Here is a 14,624-nt window from a genome sequence, read left to right on the forward strand (position 1 = left end):
TGGGGATGGGGGAAGGCACAGACCTGAATGTAAAACCACCATACTTGGGCCTCCTCCCTTCACTCCTTCCTCTGTGCAAACACATGCCTGCTACCCTGTAAATGTTCAGCTTCAGTAATGCTGCTACTAACAATCAAATATAGCAGCACCTCGAAAAGACCATGTGAGTTTCCCTGAAAGCAATGAATAAGTGATATGAAACTGAAAAAACAGAATATATCTTTTTTCTTCTAATCTCTTTCAGTTATAGATAGTGTAGGTTCTGGTTGTAAAAAAAATACATCATTTGCAACTGGCAATGTAATTTTCAATAAAGCTGACTGAAACTAGGAATTTATGTTCCACAGGAAATACTGATATTTCGAAATTCATTTTCATTCCAAATAGGAACAAAACCAAAAAATGTCTGTGAACAAATGTAATAAAAATTGTTTGGGATCAACTGAAATGTTTCATTCTTGACTTTTTGTATTTTATTTTATAATAAAACATTTCAAAATGAAAAGTAGTTTCAAAATAAAAAAAATCAAAACATTCTGTTTGACCATATGAAAATGCTTTTCTTCAATTTTTTTTTCTTAACAAAATTTCATCCCATGGAAGGTTTAGATTTTGATGAAATGGCATTTTCTGATGGAAAAGATTTCTGTCAGAAATTTTTCAACCAACTCTAGTTTTCAAGTTTACAATGTCCTTTTTAATACTGTCCTTTTTAACTAAAAGGATACTGATTAGTGTTTTTAAAAAGCCATGATTTTGATAAAATCCCATCAACACTGTGCTATAGTACAATATATATGTTGTAATTATGATGTTTTTACATGCAATTATGTCAAACTCGGTCAGTACTGTTTACATTCCACTAAATAAGTAGGTCATGGGTGTGGGCTTTAAGACTTGCATATGTTGGAAGTGTTTATCTCACTTAGTAAAAGATCTTTAACACTGGAGCACACTCTTTTTAATCTCTCACTGTAGTATCCCAAAACCCAGAGTATAAAATTCTCAAAATGAGTAGGGAATACTGTGTAAAGAGCTCTGTGAGTGTAAGAAATATAGAGAGTATATCCCTTAGTATTTGAAATGGGACAATGCATTTTAGATAAGTTGTAAATTATATATTTCTCTTAATCCTATTTTTCAGTTGTGTTCTATTTTGATATTTTCCTGCCATAAATGTGGTGTCCAATACTGATGATCAACATACAGAGATGACATCCACATGGAGTAACAGGTAAAACTCTTGTCTCATAGAAAGTAAGTTTGGCAAAAGTAACTTCACATCTTTCCTGTATACATGACACTTTTACCATTTGTTTCCAGGATCTAAAGATCCTATTACCAAAGTTACTACTAATTCTATATTCAAAAAGAATCTCTCAAAAACCTTAAAGTTAACAGTGAAACCTAAATAAATCTAAAATACATAGATACCCTAATATTGTGTGGAGGATATTTAAATATTTATATTTTCTTCAGATATTCCAAGAATTTTAAATAACTTGACAAGCAGCAAATGAAACCCAAGATGACCTTCAAATTTCAACATGCAATGCCACTGGCAAGTGGTAAAGAAAAACAGACCATTTCCAAATTGACTCAATTTCAGGTATATGGAATAAAAATATTCTTCACTTCTGCATATTCCAACACCTCACCATCTCAAAGCAAAATAGGCCAAAAAAGTCACAAGATACCACTCCTTTGAAATGAAGTAGCAGAGAAATGACTTTAGGTTCCAAGTGGAGTTGTGTTCTTTTTATTTCCATGTGTATACAGAGTGCCCAGTTCTGCTTTCAGTTATGCCGGTATACATAATGAGTAACCCCACTGAAGTCAATGGAAATACCAGTGTAAAACTGATACAAAATCATAATCGGGGCAGAATATTAAGTTATTGTAAATCTATTATTTCTGTATTTTTCAGAACCCAGAGCACTCTTTGTGGGCTCTGAAGGAGGATGTGTATATGTACACGCTCAGTGCGGATGGCCAGGAGAAACTGGGATCCCCAGTGCGCTGTATCCTTTCTAGAAAATACACTTATACCATTCATAGCAATTCAGATGAGACAATTTTCTAGTTGTAAATCTGGCAGTCTGATTGGTTTTTAAGTTTAAATAGTGAAGACTTCCCCCTCTGTCCTTCAATCTCGATTTTCCATAGTCACTATGAAGCACACAAACCAACGATATGCCCTGTTCTGTTCACAGTGAAGTCAATGGATGTTTTGCCATTAACACCAATGAGAAAAAATTGAGCTAGGAGATTTCATATCAGCTACTATCTATGGGACTTCAGAACTTTCTTGATTTACAGTATATTTTATCTTCCTGGTAGCACTCTTTCAGTTCCTCCAGTTGAGTTTGTCAGCTCCAGGCTACAGAGATCTTGTGGAGATTTCATATTTGTCCTTAACACTTAAAAGGTCTCATTGGCAGGCCACAGCACAACACATGAAACAGGAACAGAGAACAGGGTGGATGCCTAAACTTGAAGTCAACGGTAAAATTTCCATTGACTTCACTGAGGCCAAGATTTCATCTTAGTGCTCATTTTCCCAGCTTCTGTCATCCAAACCTCTCCCACAGAAAAGCAGCGCTAGTGCATAATTTATCACTACTCTGCTAATTTTCATCCTCATTTATAGGTAAATTAATGAGAGCTCCATCTTCTGGAATGGGTTTCCTTCAGGATTGCACTGGCTGAAATGTATATCAGGCTGAGCTTCGCAGCTCCACAAAAGCTACTAAACACCACATGGCTGAGCTAAGGTCTTTCAAGAACAGAGGTCCTTTTGCAGAGTCGCACTGCAGAAGCTTGGTTTCAGCCCTTCTAACATTGAGGTGTTGTACAGGCCTGACAGTCCCTGTGCTGTGCAGCCCTGAAGGTCCTGGGACAGAAATAAAACTGGTGTTTCCTGTAATAATGCTTTTCACTGACAGAGATTTTCATAAGTACCTTACAAAACAATTGTATGTAGTAGGCCGTCTTTGGTATTAACCTGCTCAGTACTACACATTCTCCCATTTCCCTGTTTTGACCCCTTTCTCCCCTACCCCCCTCCAGAAGTATGCCTGCTCTAGTCTAGAATCCAGGATTCTATGAGGGAAAAATGTGAGAGTTGGGAAAGCATCATCCTAGTCCTCCCCTCCCTCATTTTTTTTTTTTGCCTGCTGTTAGGCAGATGATTGCCAGACACTGGAAATATAACTCCTGATGTAAGCTACAGTCAGCAACAAAACCTGGATACACCAAAAAATGTGCTCCCAAAAATGTTCAGAATATGGGTAGGGGGAAAAAATCAGCTGCTGTGCTTTTAGTGCTGTCAGAGCTGGCTCTAGGCACCAGCAAACCAAGCACGTGCTTGGGGTGGCACAATTCCAGGGGCGGCATTTGGATGGGGGGTTTTTTGCTCCAGCATTTGCGCTCTTGGAGGTTTTGTTGGTTTTTTTTTTTTGCTTGGGGCAGCAAAAAACCTAGAGCCAGCCCTGAGTGCAGTATACTTTTTTCTTTGTTTTTACTTTTACTAATGACATCAATTAATTTGACTGCAGCTGTTAATCATGTAGCTGGACACTTATCTTGTAATGTAGAGTTTAATTGGTTTTTTTTTTTACATTTTAGAAAGTAATGTTGCATAGCTTTTTTTTTTTTTTAATGAAAGTGAAAGTCAAGTTCTGCTTTCATTCCACTTTATACCTGTCCTCTTCCAAAGAGCAACTCTCCTCTCTAGTGCCTCTAGCCTGTCTGTTTCATTTAGTGCATCTGCTTCCAGACCATACAGTAATACTGTTAGTACACTGGTTTAATACAGTTTGCACTTTGGTACCAAACACAATCTTTTCATCAGTCTCTGATTCCATCAACTTCTTTGCAGCACTTATAGTTGAAGCACATCTTTCAACCTCATTCTTTTGCACCGATCCAGCTTCCTGTGTACACACAAGATTTTAATAAATGCCAAGAAGACAAAGTGGCTGTATCTTGGAAAAGGGACAATAGATGGAGAACTAAAATGCAGCAGTGGTGAAGTTGTAGAACAATTTCATAATACTGTATTTTAAGAAAAACACAGTATAGGAATATGACTGTGTGCACTTTACACTATAACTGGTAAGCAGGAGTTAAAACCCTCTAATGTTAAATCAGAGGCTCCTGCAAGTGCTGTCAGGATTGCAAAAGGCTGCAAGCACTTAATTCAGTGATTGCAAGTAACCAGGCAGGAAGACCTAATAGCTCAGTAAGAACTATATGGAAGAATACCAATGATGCTAACAAGCAGCCAGCAAGTAGTTAGTCCTCACAAGAGTAGAAACAGATGCTGAAAAGAAGCTTAGGCAGAATGAAGATTTGAGAACCAGCAAGCAATCACCTGGGCACCCTTGTCCTTTTGACTATGGCTACCGGAAGCTTTCCCCAGTATATTTCAGTTTCTGCTGCAGGAAACTCTTTTGCTCCATATCCTGTATTGGAATAAACTACACTTCAAACCCAGGTACAGCAGTATCCTTGTTTTAGCCACCACAGCACCTGCAAGACTATCACAAAACACTGTTTACATTGGCAAGGAAGCCACGCTAACTAGTATTAAAACCTTTGGATACTGCAAACTTATTCTTGACTCCTTATTTAAATTACCTTCCCATTCCCATCAGCAGGGCCAGCGCTAGTGCTTTTGCCGCCCCCAAGCACAAAAAAAAAAAAAAAAAAGCCGCGATCGGTGGCAATTTGGCGGAAGGTCCTTCGCTCCGAGAGGGAGTGACAGCCCCGCTGCCAAATTGCTGCCGAACGGCCGGATGTGCTGCCCCTCTCTCCATTGGCCACCCCAGGCACCTGCTTGCTACACTGGTGCTTGGGGCCACCCCTGCCTATCAGAAACTCTGGTATTTGAAGGAATTTTCAGTTATATGGTTTTAACTGTGGTTGTACTTACTTTGTTGTGCACTATGCCTCAAGCACTCTGGAAAGATGGCATTTGGGAAACAGATTTTATTTCCTCTTCTCCACAGCTACCTAATCACTAAAATGAAATGCTGCCTGAGCACGGCATTAGGTGACAATCAGCTTCATATTTTCTACATTTTTTTTATCATGTTACCATAGCACCTAGGAGCATTTGTAGTTGTAAGAACACCTTCTCCTTTCCTAGTTAATAGCATTGTCTGTCCTAATCTCAGTCACCCTTCATCCAGGTCTAAACTTCCCACACCCTGATATTTAAAAGTCTATACAACTCCACCTCTACCTACAATTCATCTGATATCTTCCTAACACTATCTCTTCTACCCAAGCCCCTCTTCTGACAGCTCCTTTTTTCTATAAAGTGTTTTTTTCCCTCTCATCAACTATGTTTGGAATAGCCTCCCAATTACTTAACTAAATCTCTTCCACTTCCTTCTTAAAATTCCTAAAATGTCACCTGTACACAGCCTTTGTTTTCCTAATTTTTTTCTTAAATGACCAGATTTCCAGTTGATTGTGTCCCTTTCAAAGTATTTTGAATTAAAACTTTTTAAAAACCCACAAACACGACTCTGCTTTAGTTGTTTAGGGTAAATTGTCCAAAATTAGGCATAGCAGTCCAAATATGGCATACCACAGGGGTGGGCAAACTACGGCCCATGGGCCACATCCGGCCCGCCCTCCGATTTAATCCGGCCCTTGAGCTTCCACAGGGGAGCGGGGTCAGAGGCCGCTCCGTGTGCACATGCTGCCGCTCCGCGTGGTTCCCGGAAGCAGCAGCATGTCCCCCCCTCTGGCTCCTATGTGTAGGGGTAGTCAGGGGGCTTCGCATGCTGCCTCTACCCCAAGCGCTTCCCCCACGCCAATGGGACTGCAGGGGCAGCGTCTGCTGAAGGGGCAGCACACAGAGCCTGCTGGCCACATCTCTGCTTAGGAGCTGAAGGAGGGACATGCTGCTGCTTCTGGGAGCTGCTTGAGGTAAGCGCCACCTGGAGTCTGCACCCCTGACCCCTTCCCAGGCCCAACGTCCTGCGCCCCTGCCCTGATCCCTCTCCCGCCCTCCGAAACCCTTGGCCCCAGGCCGGAGCACCCTCCTGTACTCCAAGCCCCTCATCCCCAGTCCAGCCCAGAGCCTTCACCCCCAGCCAGAGACCTCACCTCCCCCTTCCCCCATGACCCAATCCCCTGTCCTAGCCCTGAGCCCCCTCCCACATTCCGAACCCCTCAGTCCCAGCCTGGAGCACCCTACTACACCCCAAACCCGTCATCTTGAGCCCCACCCCAGAGCCCGCACCCCCAGCCAGAGCCCTCACTCCCTCCAGCACCCCAACCCCGATTTCATGAGCATTCAAGGCCTGCCATACAATTTCCATACCCAGATGTGGTCCTTGGGCCAAAGAGTTTGCCAACCCCTGGCTTAACACATATTTGCCACAGTGCTAGACCACCTTTATTTGTATATCCCTAGATCAAAGACATGAGGATCCTGAAAGCAAAAATGTTATATCACTCTATAGTTAGGCAAGAGAAAAGAGAAATCGGTTCCTCTTTCCAAGAGAAGTTGAGAAATAGTGGTTTTCTTACAAAGATTCAAGTCATTCCAGAAAGGACAAAAGAGAAGTAGCATCGAAGTCACACAACTATAATCACCAAACAGAGGGCTGAAACACTCTAATTTCAATCTAAACTTGCTTTTTATTTTTAAATAACTTTGCTTAAACTTTTATTGAATTTACTGGCACTAAAAGTTTCCCAGCCCAAGTACTTGTGCTTCCAACATCAATGTTTTACATTTGAAATATTTTGGGTGATATACGTATTAGAATATAGCTAGTAAGACGTGAATATAGCCCACGGGGGTTAGTATTTTATAGGAAATATTTAGAATCTTACAAGTTTTACATATAAGACTTTTAATCAAAGCTTTGAGCTATGGAACAGGATGTCAAAGGAAGTAGTAGAGGCTACAATCACTCAGAAATGATCAGCGTTGCCAACTCTCACAATTTTATCACAAGGTTTGTGATTTGATGTTTTTCTTAAAGCCCCAGCTTGAGAGAATCATAGTGCTCTCTCATTTTTTTTTAAAAAGTTTCTAGCCCTCATGGTTACAGAAAAAAGCTTGAAAATGTGAATTTTAAGGGATCAAAAACCAGAAGACAAATACAAGGAACCCAAAATATATTATTTTTCAAGTCTCATGATTTTTAAGGCAATCATCATGATTTTCGCAGAGGGTTAAGAGAGGAACCTGACTATTTAAAATGTTAGGGGTTAGCAATGGTAATGCTGTACAATGGATGAGAATCTGGGGACTGTGCATTTCTAGGCATAATTAATGAAATACTGGCTGGTTCAACAGATCCTTTCATCCAAATTTCCTCTTCCCTACATATAAACAAAGAATAACAGATTATACTACAGAACTGTATTAAGTCAAACTTTCCATTATAAAAAACAATAAGGCCACGTTGAAGTCTATGATTAGCCTGAGTTTTACATGGTCTTGTGTGTAAACTAAGTTACTGTGTCCAACTTCAATACAAATTTGTCTGTAATGGGATTTGTGGCTGTCAACAGCAGTTTCTTGAACTTACTGGGATGACAATGAAGAGAGGAAAAAGATGAGAAATCTGCACTGGTAGCAGCTATTATTCCTGTACTGATTAGAGATCAGAAAGTAAAGATATGCTGCCATCAAGTCTACTAATTTGAGTGAGTCCTTCAAGCCCAGAGATGACTAAATACTGTGCTTGTGCAGATATCTGTCTCCATTCTGAACATGCATACTTGTTCAGGGCCTTTAAATTTGCACAACTCTGGTCCTGTTTTATCCAAAATCATATATAGTAGTTGTGACACTGCACCTCATATTCTTCACAGTGATATTATGATATGAGTATTCCATAATTATGATGCATTTTGTACAAGATGGGTCATGTGAGGTGTCACTGAAAAAGTTATGATTTGCTGAATATGATTATCCTATTTGTATGCATGTATCATTTTTGTATCTAAAGCTATAAATACTGACTATGTATCTGTATTTCAAATGAGCTTACTCTAGGTGACACCCACAATTAGCCGTTCTGGTACAACAATGAAGAAGCTAAACAGTGCTGATAACCCATCAGCAAAGACAATGGATCCTGGAAGAACTTAACCTTCCTATAAACATTCCAGACAGCTTGTAAGTAATGGCTGCTATGACTCAGCAAGGTTTGCAAGGGAATATGACCAGGCCACATGACTCTGGACTCCATCTTGAGATATCACTATTTTTCTACAAAGTGGTCTGGGAACCAAGTTTTGAAACAAAGGGTTCCCACCGTATGCTAAAGTTATATAAGGCAGAGAGTGTTTCTTCACTCCCCACACAAGAGGACTCCTGGAAACACCTGAGGAACAAAGACTAAACTGGGGAAAGTGCTGGACCCAGGCTAAAGGGATTTCTAACCTGTGTATGAAAACCTGGGAAGCCCAAGCTGCAAAGCAAGTGCAGCTTGTACCTTAAGAATCTGCAAGTCTGTTTATACCATCACTCAGGGTGAGATGCTGCTAATTCATATCCAATCAATCTAGTATGCTAAGCTTAGTTTGCATTTTTGTTTATTTGCTAGGTAATCTGCTTTAATCTGTTTTCTATCCCTTATAATCACTTAAAATCTATCTTTTGTAGTTAATAAAGTTGTTTTATGTTTCAGTCTAAACCCAGTGTGCAGTTAAGTGAAGTGTCTGGGGAAAAATCTCGGCATGGTTTAACACAGGCTTCTTGCATATTTCTCTCCACACTGAGGGAGGGGCGAACCAGGTAATACATTCATACCGGTCGGTGTTTTGACCAGGGCAGGATGGTACAGCTCAGGGGTCCTAGGCTGGGGAACTGGTGGTTATTTTGTCTTTTGCCTCTCTATTGTTGGTTCATGCAGTGGTTGGTCAGAGAGCCTGCATGTAACTGCAGCTGGGTGTGTCCCTAACTGTGTGAATGCTGGAGGATGTATAGGACCGGGAGTGGATCTACAGCTTGCTACAGCAGCATAGTGTGATAGAGAGCCTAGGGTGGTGAGCCACAGGTCTCAGAGGTATCCAGGGGTGAAAGTAACTCACAGGACTTACCGGTACGGCCGGAGTCCTGGTGGGGGCCTCATCTGGAAGAGGCAGGGCCTCAAGATTTAAAGGCCCTGGGGCACTAGCTGTGGCTGGGAGTCCCAGGGCCTTTAAATCACCCAGGGGGCTCCCAGCTGCAGAGGTGACTGGTAGCCCCCGGGGAAAACTAAAGGGCCCGAGGCTCCAGCCGCCATGGAGCTCTGGGACCTTTAAATGCTGGCCCCAGCCCGCCCGCCAAAGCTGCGGATGACAAGATCCGTTACGATATGAAGGCACCCAGCAAAGTTTAGTGTCGACAAAGCATGGTACTAGTATCCCACAGACTCTACGAGATCACTAATACATGTATGCCTATAACAATGGACCAGCTCAGTGAAAGGCAGGACTTTCCGTTCCTCCCTAAGCCAGACAGAGACACTCCCTCTAAGATACCTCTTTATACCCCAATGCAAACAACTTATAAATTGCCCCACTGATGTAGCTAGGTGCCACCTTCTGACGTAGCAAACCACCACCCATTACCTTGTACCTGTTGGTTCGGTCAAAATATCTCTATCCATCATGTTGTCATCCTGACCTCATCTTTAGGAAAGGTCAATGTGTTACTGTTATCTTTGGGGAATGTGTTTGGTCTCAAGGTGTTCTGGTACCACCCTTCTGGCATGTGTTTGTGTGCTTGTACCTTAAACATTCCTTATAGAACACATTTGGTCTAACACACCTCACAAAGTATCAAAGTATACAGATATCCAGCCATCCTTATGAACGATATATGTATCAACATTTACATGTAAAACACTGATAAGCATTTGATTATTCCTTATAATGATTATTCATAACTACAGCAGTGTTGATAGCTAGTTCCGTTCCTTTCTCAACCCGGTGTTCTACTGTGGCTTTTTTGGTTTGACGTTGCATGTAGCAACACATTACCATCAGAGCAATTACTGTTATAGCTTGTATTCCCATCAATATTACACTAAGTAATGTGACTATTGGGTGCAGAGTAACTGCCTCTGGGATTGCCCACCAAAGTGTTTCCACCTCTCTTTGTGCACATTCTACTTCTTTTATTTGTTGTTGGATAAGATGAGCTATGGCTATTAAGACTTCCTTGGTTCTTGCCATCAAATCATGTATGTCAAATTATAATTGCTCCTCTAGGGGGTTTCCAGGATCAGTAATAATTTGAGTGGCAGTGCTGACACTACTTGTTTGCCAAAAGGCCTGGGTTCCAATTTGGACTGTGCTAGTGACTTTCACACAAAATCCTGTATTGCTTCTAGGGCAAGTTGTTCCATGTATAGAAAAATTGGAATATCCTAGGGCGCATACCACATCTTGTATTCGTACCACCTCATTGACTAATTATTTTTGTATCAATTAGGCCCAGCCTCTTTTTGTGTTGTTGGTATCGACTGTAGCATAACATTCACACAGCCACCATTCATTATGTTTTGTACAACAAGCCTGATTAATCTCCAAGCCAGTTTCAGTTACTAGGTGGCACAATGGGATATTGAAAATGATTCTAGCCCAAAGTGAAACATGAGTATTTCGTGGGATGGGGAGTGTGCAAGGGAGGACACATATTGCTACAATAGAAATAGGCCTCCTATAGGTCAAGGACCAAAAAACAATCTCCTGCCTCTAGAGAAGGCAATATAGCTGCCAAAATCACCATCCTGAACTTCTGAGACTTTAAAAATTTGTTGAGTTGTCTTAGACTTAAAATCAGTCTCTCTTAAAATCAGTATGAGAAAATACTTTGAGTAAAACCCTTTCCACCTGTGAAGAATGGGACCAGTTCTGTCACTAAATGAAGGAGAGAGTATCTCTTGACTCAGCATAGTCTCATGAGAGGGGGTCCCTGAAGAGAGACAGGGAATGTGGGTGGGAGAGAGGGAGGCAGGGCTGTAAAGTGGCTGGTGTAGTCCAATAGTATAACTTCCATAACCCACCTGTCTGCTGTGATGTACTACCAGGCCTGCTGGAAATGGGAAAGGTGGTCTCCAAAAGAGGGAAGTATCAGAGGGGTAGCCGTGTTAGTCTGGTTCTGTAGAAGCAGCAAAGAATCCTGTGGCACCTTATAGACTAACAGACATTTTGCAGCATGAGCTTTCGTGGGTGAATACCCACTTCTTCGGATGCTTGCATCCGAAGAAGTGGGTATTCACCCACGAAAGCTCAAAAGAAGTGGGTATTCACCCACGAAAGCTCATGCTGCAAAACGTCTGTTAGTCTATAAGGTGCCACAGGATTCTTTGCTGCTTCAAAAGAGGGAAGGTGTGCGAAAGGTTGCAGCTTGCAACCTAGAGGTGAGAGAGGAGTCAAGCCCTTGACTAACCCATCAAAATTGTTGTTTTGATGATGACTGGGTGTCGCTGAAGGGGGGCGAGAAGCTCTTTTCCTCTGGAATTTTTGTCTCTTTCTAGTGAGTTCAATGAGTCTGTGAAATCCAGAGAACTGGGCTGGGAGTGATCTCTGGGCAGTTTGAGACCTGCTAAATCTTCTCTTATTCATAGAATTGAATATACCAGGGTTGGCAACCTTTCAGAAGTGATGTGCCGAGTCTTCATTTATTCACCCTGATTTAAGGTTTTGCGTGCCAGTAATACATTTTAACGTTTTTAGAAGGTCTCTTTCTATAAGTCTATAATATATAACTAAACTATTGTTGTATGTCAAGTAAATAAGGTTTTTAAAATGTTTAAGAAGCTTCATTTAAAATTAAACTAAAATGCAGAGCTCCCCGGACCAGTGGCCAGGACCTGGGCAGTGTGAGTGCCACTGAAAACCAGGTCATGTGCCATAGGTTGCCTACCCCTGGTATATATCCAGAGACCACAATGTGGCCCTAGAGTCCTTCAGCGTGTGCTGGGACTCATATGTAGTTCCCAAGAAGAGCTTCTGACCATCAAACAGGAGGTCTTCAAAAGTATTCTGAACCTCTCTAGGAATCACAACAGCTGGGGCCATAATGCTAACTGCTGTGGAAATGGATTAACAGCCATGTCCATGACATCTGAGGATGCTTGGAGAGGGGTTCTAGCTAATCATCAACCCTCCTTAATGATGGCCTGGAAGTGCTTTCTATGCTCCTGTGAAAGATGGTCTATAAAGGTTACAAACTTGTTGCAATTTGTGAAATCATACTTGGCCATGATTGCCAGATGAGTTTGCAATCTGAAATTGGAGGGTTGTGGATGAGTATGCCTTTCGGCCAAAAAGGTCTAACCTCTTCTGGTAAGTAATGCTGTTTATGATGCTTATTTATGGCATCCATCACCACGGAATTAAGTGCAGGATGAGGAAACAAAAATTCTGAATCACTGGGGAACATAATACTTTTTACAAATTGGCAGGCTGGTGGCAGGAGTTTGCCACACAGTCTTTGCTGGATCCAGGAGCACAATCCTGATGGATGTTGCCAATGGCAGAACTTCCAGGAGCTTGTGTTGTGAGTCTTTAACCTCTTCAAGAGGTATCTGGAGGGTGTCAGCCATCCTCTTCACAAGTTCCAAGAACTGGTGGAAACTGTCATATGTAGATGGTGGTGGTGGCATGACTGCCTCATCCGGATATGAGAATGAAATAGAAGTTTGAGGGGTGACCTCTTTGTCTCCCCTAGCCTCTTGTTCCTCAAAGTTCTCCACATGTTGGGAGTTTGGTGAAGGAGACTATGTAACTCTAGTCTCCTGGTACAATGGAGCTGGAGGTCTGGCAAACTACTTCTAGTACACTGCCCAAAGATCCCAGCATGGCCATTGGGAGGGCCCATATGGGAAAAGGGTTGGTATCCAGAACTGATCCCACCATCCCTGATGTGAATAAGGATCCTTGTCAAAGTATGAGTTTCTGTAATGATGTGAAGGGGAATATCACACTGATAAGGAGGAGACTGACTGAATGTCTCCTTCATCCTCCTCAATGTCCTCCAATGGGGTGGGGGTGGGGGGAGAGGAGAGCAGAAAAGGCTGGAGAATCCTGTGGTCCCAGGAAGCAATAGTAATCCAAAGACCAGAGTCTCGGTATCAAGAGTTATTCAGTAACCATAAGCAGTAGGAACTCGCACTTTTCTAACACTGACAAGTCCCTGGAGTAGCAGAATTCCTGTGGTACTGAGGTGTCAGTACCAATGCAACAGTTGAAGTGGATGGTACTATTGATTTGAGCATGCAGGTGCTGGGCCCAAAGGTGTCTGGCACTTCAATTTTGCCAGTACCAATGGAGCCAAATATGAAGGCACCAAGTCTGAAGTAGCTGGTACCTTTCTAGAGGAGCATCTGTCCTGGGTCTCCCTGTCCTTCACCAACGGTACCAGGGCCCTGCTGGAGCCAAGCTTCTCTGAAGTGCTCTGGGATCTCCCAGCCCTACCAGTACCGGAGGAAGAGTCTGTCACCTCCATGGTACCGAGTCTAGACATCAAGGTATCTGACACCATAGACTTAGTGGGAGATTGGGGCCTTCTGGGAACAATCTCCTTGTGGTGGGAGACAAAGCCCATCTTCTTTGGAGCCTTTCCTGAGTACTCTGAAGTCTTCCACCTTTTAGCGGAAACCTCAGTTGAGGCTGAAGGAACTCTGGATCTGTCTAGAGATACATGTACAGGGGGCAGTCTCCTTACCTGACTTGGAAATGGCTCAAAGGGAATGCACCATCATCAGAAGCTTCAATTCAACAAGGCAGACAATACTAGAGTGCTGTCTCAGGCCGAGACCACAGAGAAGGAACTTTGGGTGGTTCTCCCACCCACCTCTATATAGCCTGTATGTACAGCATGAGATTGTACAGAGTGTACAGGGACACAACTGAAAGAAGAACCATTGATCGCTATTCTTTGAGTATGGTTTTTCAACCAGTTGTGCACCCACCTTATAGTAATTTCATCTAGACCACAGTTCCCTAGTTGCTTATGAGAATGTCATGCAGGCTTGTGTCAAAAGCCTCACTAAAATCAGGATACATCACATCTACTGCTTCTGGCCAGCCACTAGGCAAGTAACCTTGTCAAAGAAGGAAATTCGGTTGGTTACTTGTTCTTGACAAACCCACAGTGCTTATTACTTATCACCCTATCAACTTCCAGGTGCTTCACTATTAACCTCTAGATCAGGCCAGCACAACATGCAGCCCGTGGGCTCACTGTGCGGCCCGCGGGCAAGCGGCAGGGTGGGACTGTCAGGTTCACCCAGAGCCAGTGCAACCGTCCGGGATTTTTCCTCCCTCCCCTCCCTTCCCCTCACACAGAGTGCAGCGCAGCTGATTGGGCACCTGATCCTGATTTAGCTGCTCCCATTGGCCTCCAGCAGGCAGAGTCCCTCTCCCTCTCCCCCGCCTCAGCATTGCATCGCAGCACTCTGCAGGGGAGGAGTTGTGTGCTCGGCAGCTTGTTTGGTTGGCTCCACATGGAGCCAGCGTCTGGAGAGGTATGGTGGTAAGAGGAGTCCCAGGGGGCAGTCAGGGAGCAGGAGGAGGATTGGATGGGTCGGGAGTTCTGGGGGGGGGCTGTCAGAGGGCAAGGGTGTGGAGACAGATCGGAGCAGGCAGGG

General features: G+C 42.9%; 2 protein-coding genes across 7 annotated transcripts in view; one reads left to right on the plus strand and one right to left on the minus strand.

Moving 5' to 3' along the window:
- The window catches only part of RCBTB2 (RCC1 and BTB domain containing protein 2), a 122,082-nt gene extending 113,536 nt beyond the window's left edge, over positions 1 to 8,546 (plus strand). The window contains exons 15-17 of the mRNA XM_039519855.1: positions 1,145 to 1,234; positions 1,480 to 1,609; positions 8,023 to 8,546. Of these exons, the coding sequence (XP_039375789.1) occupies positions 1,145 to 1,195 (51 nt within the window). The 3' untranslated portion in view covers positions 1,196 to 1,234; positions 1,480 to 1,609; positions 8,023 to 8,546. The remainder of the gene's footprint in view (positions 1 to 1,144; positions 1,235 to 1,479; positions 1,610 to 8,022) is intronic.
- Positions 1 to 14,624, minus strand: part of RB1 (RB transcriptional corepressor 1) — a 176,360-nt gene that overhangs the window by 38,287 nt on the left and 123,449 nt on the right. The window lies entirely within an intron of this gene.

This window comes from Mauremys reevesii, linkage group 1 (genome assembly GCF_016161935.1).
Source record: "Mauremys reevesii isolate NIE-2019 linkage group 1, ASM1616193v1, whole genome shotgun sequence".
NCBI classification, from domain to species: Eukaryota; Metazoa; Chordata; order Testudines; family Geoemydidae; genus Mauremys; species Mauremys reevesii.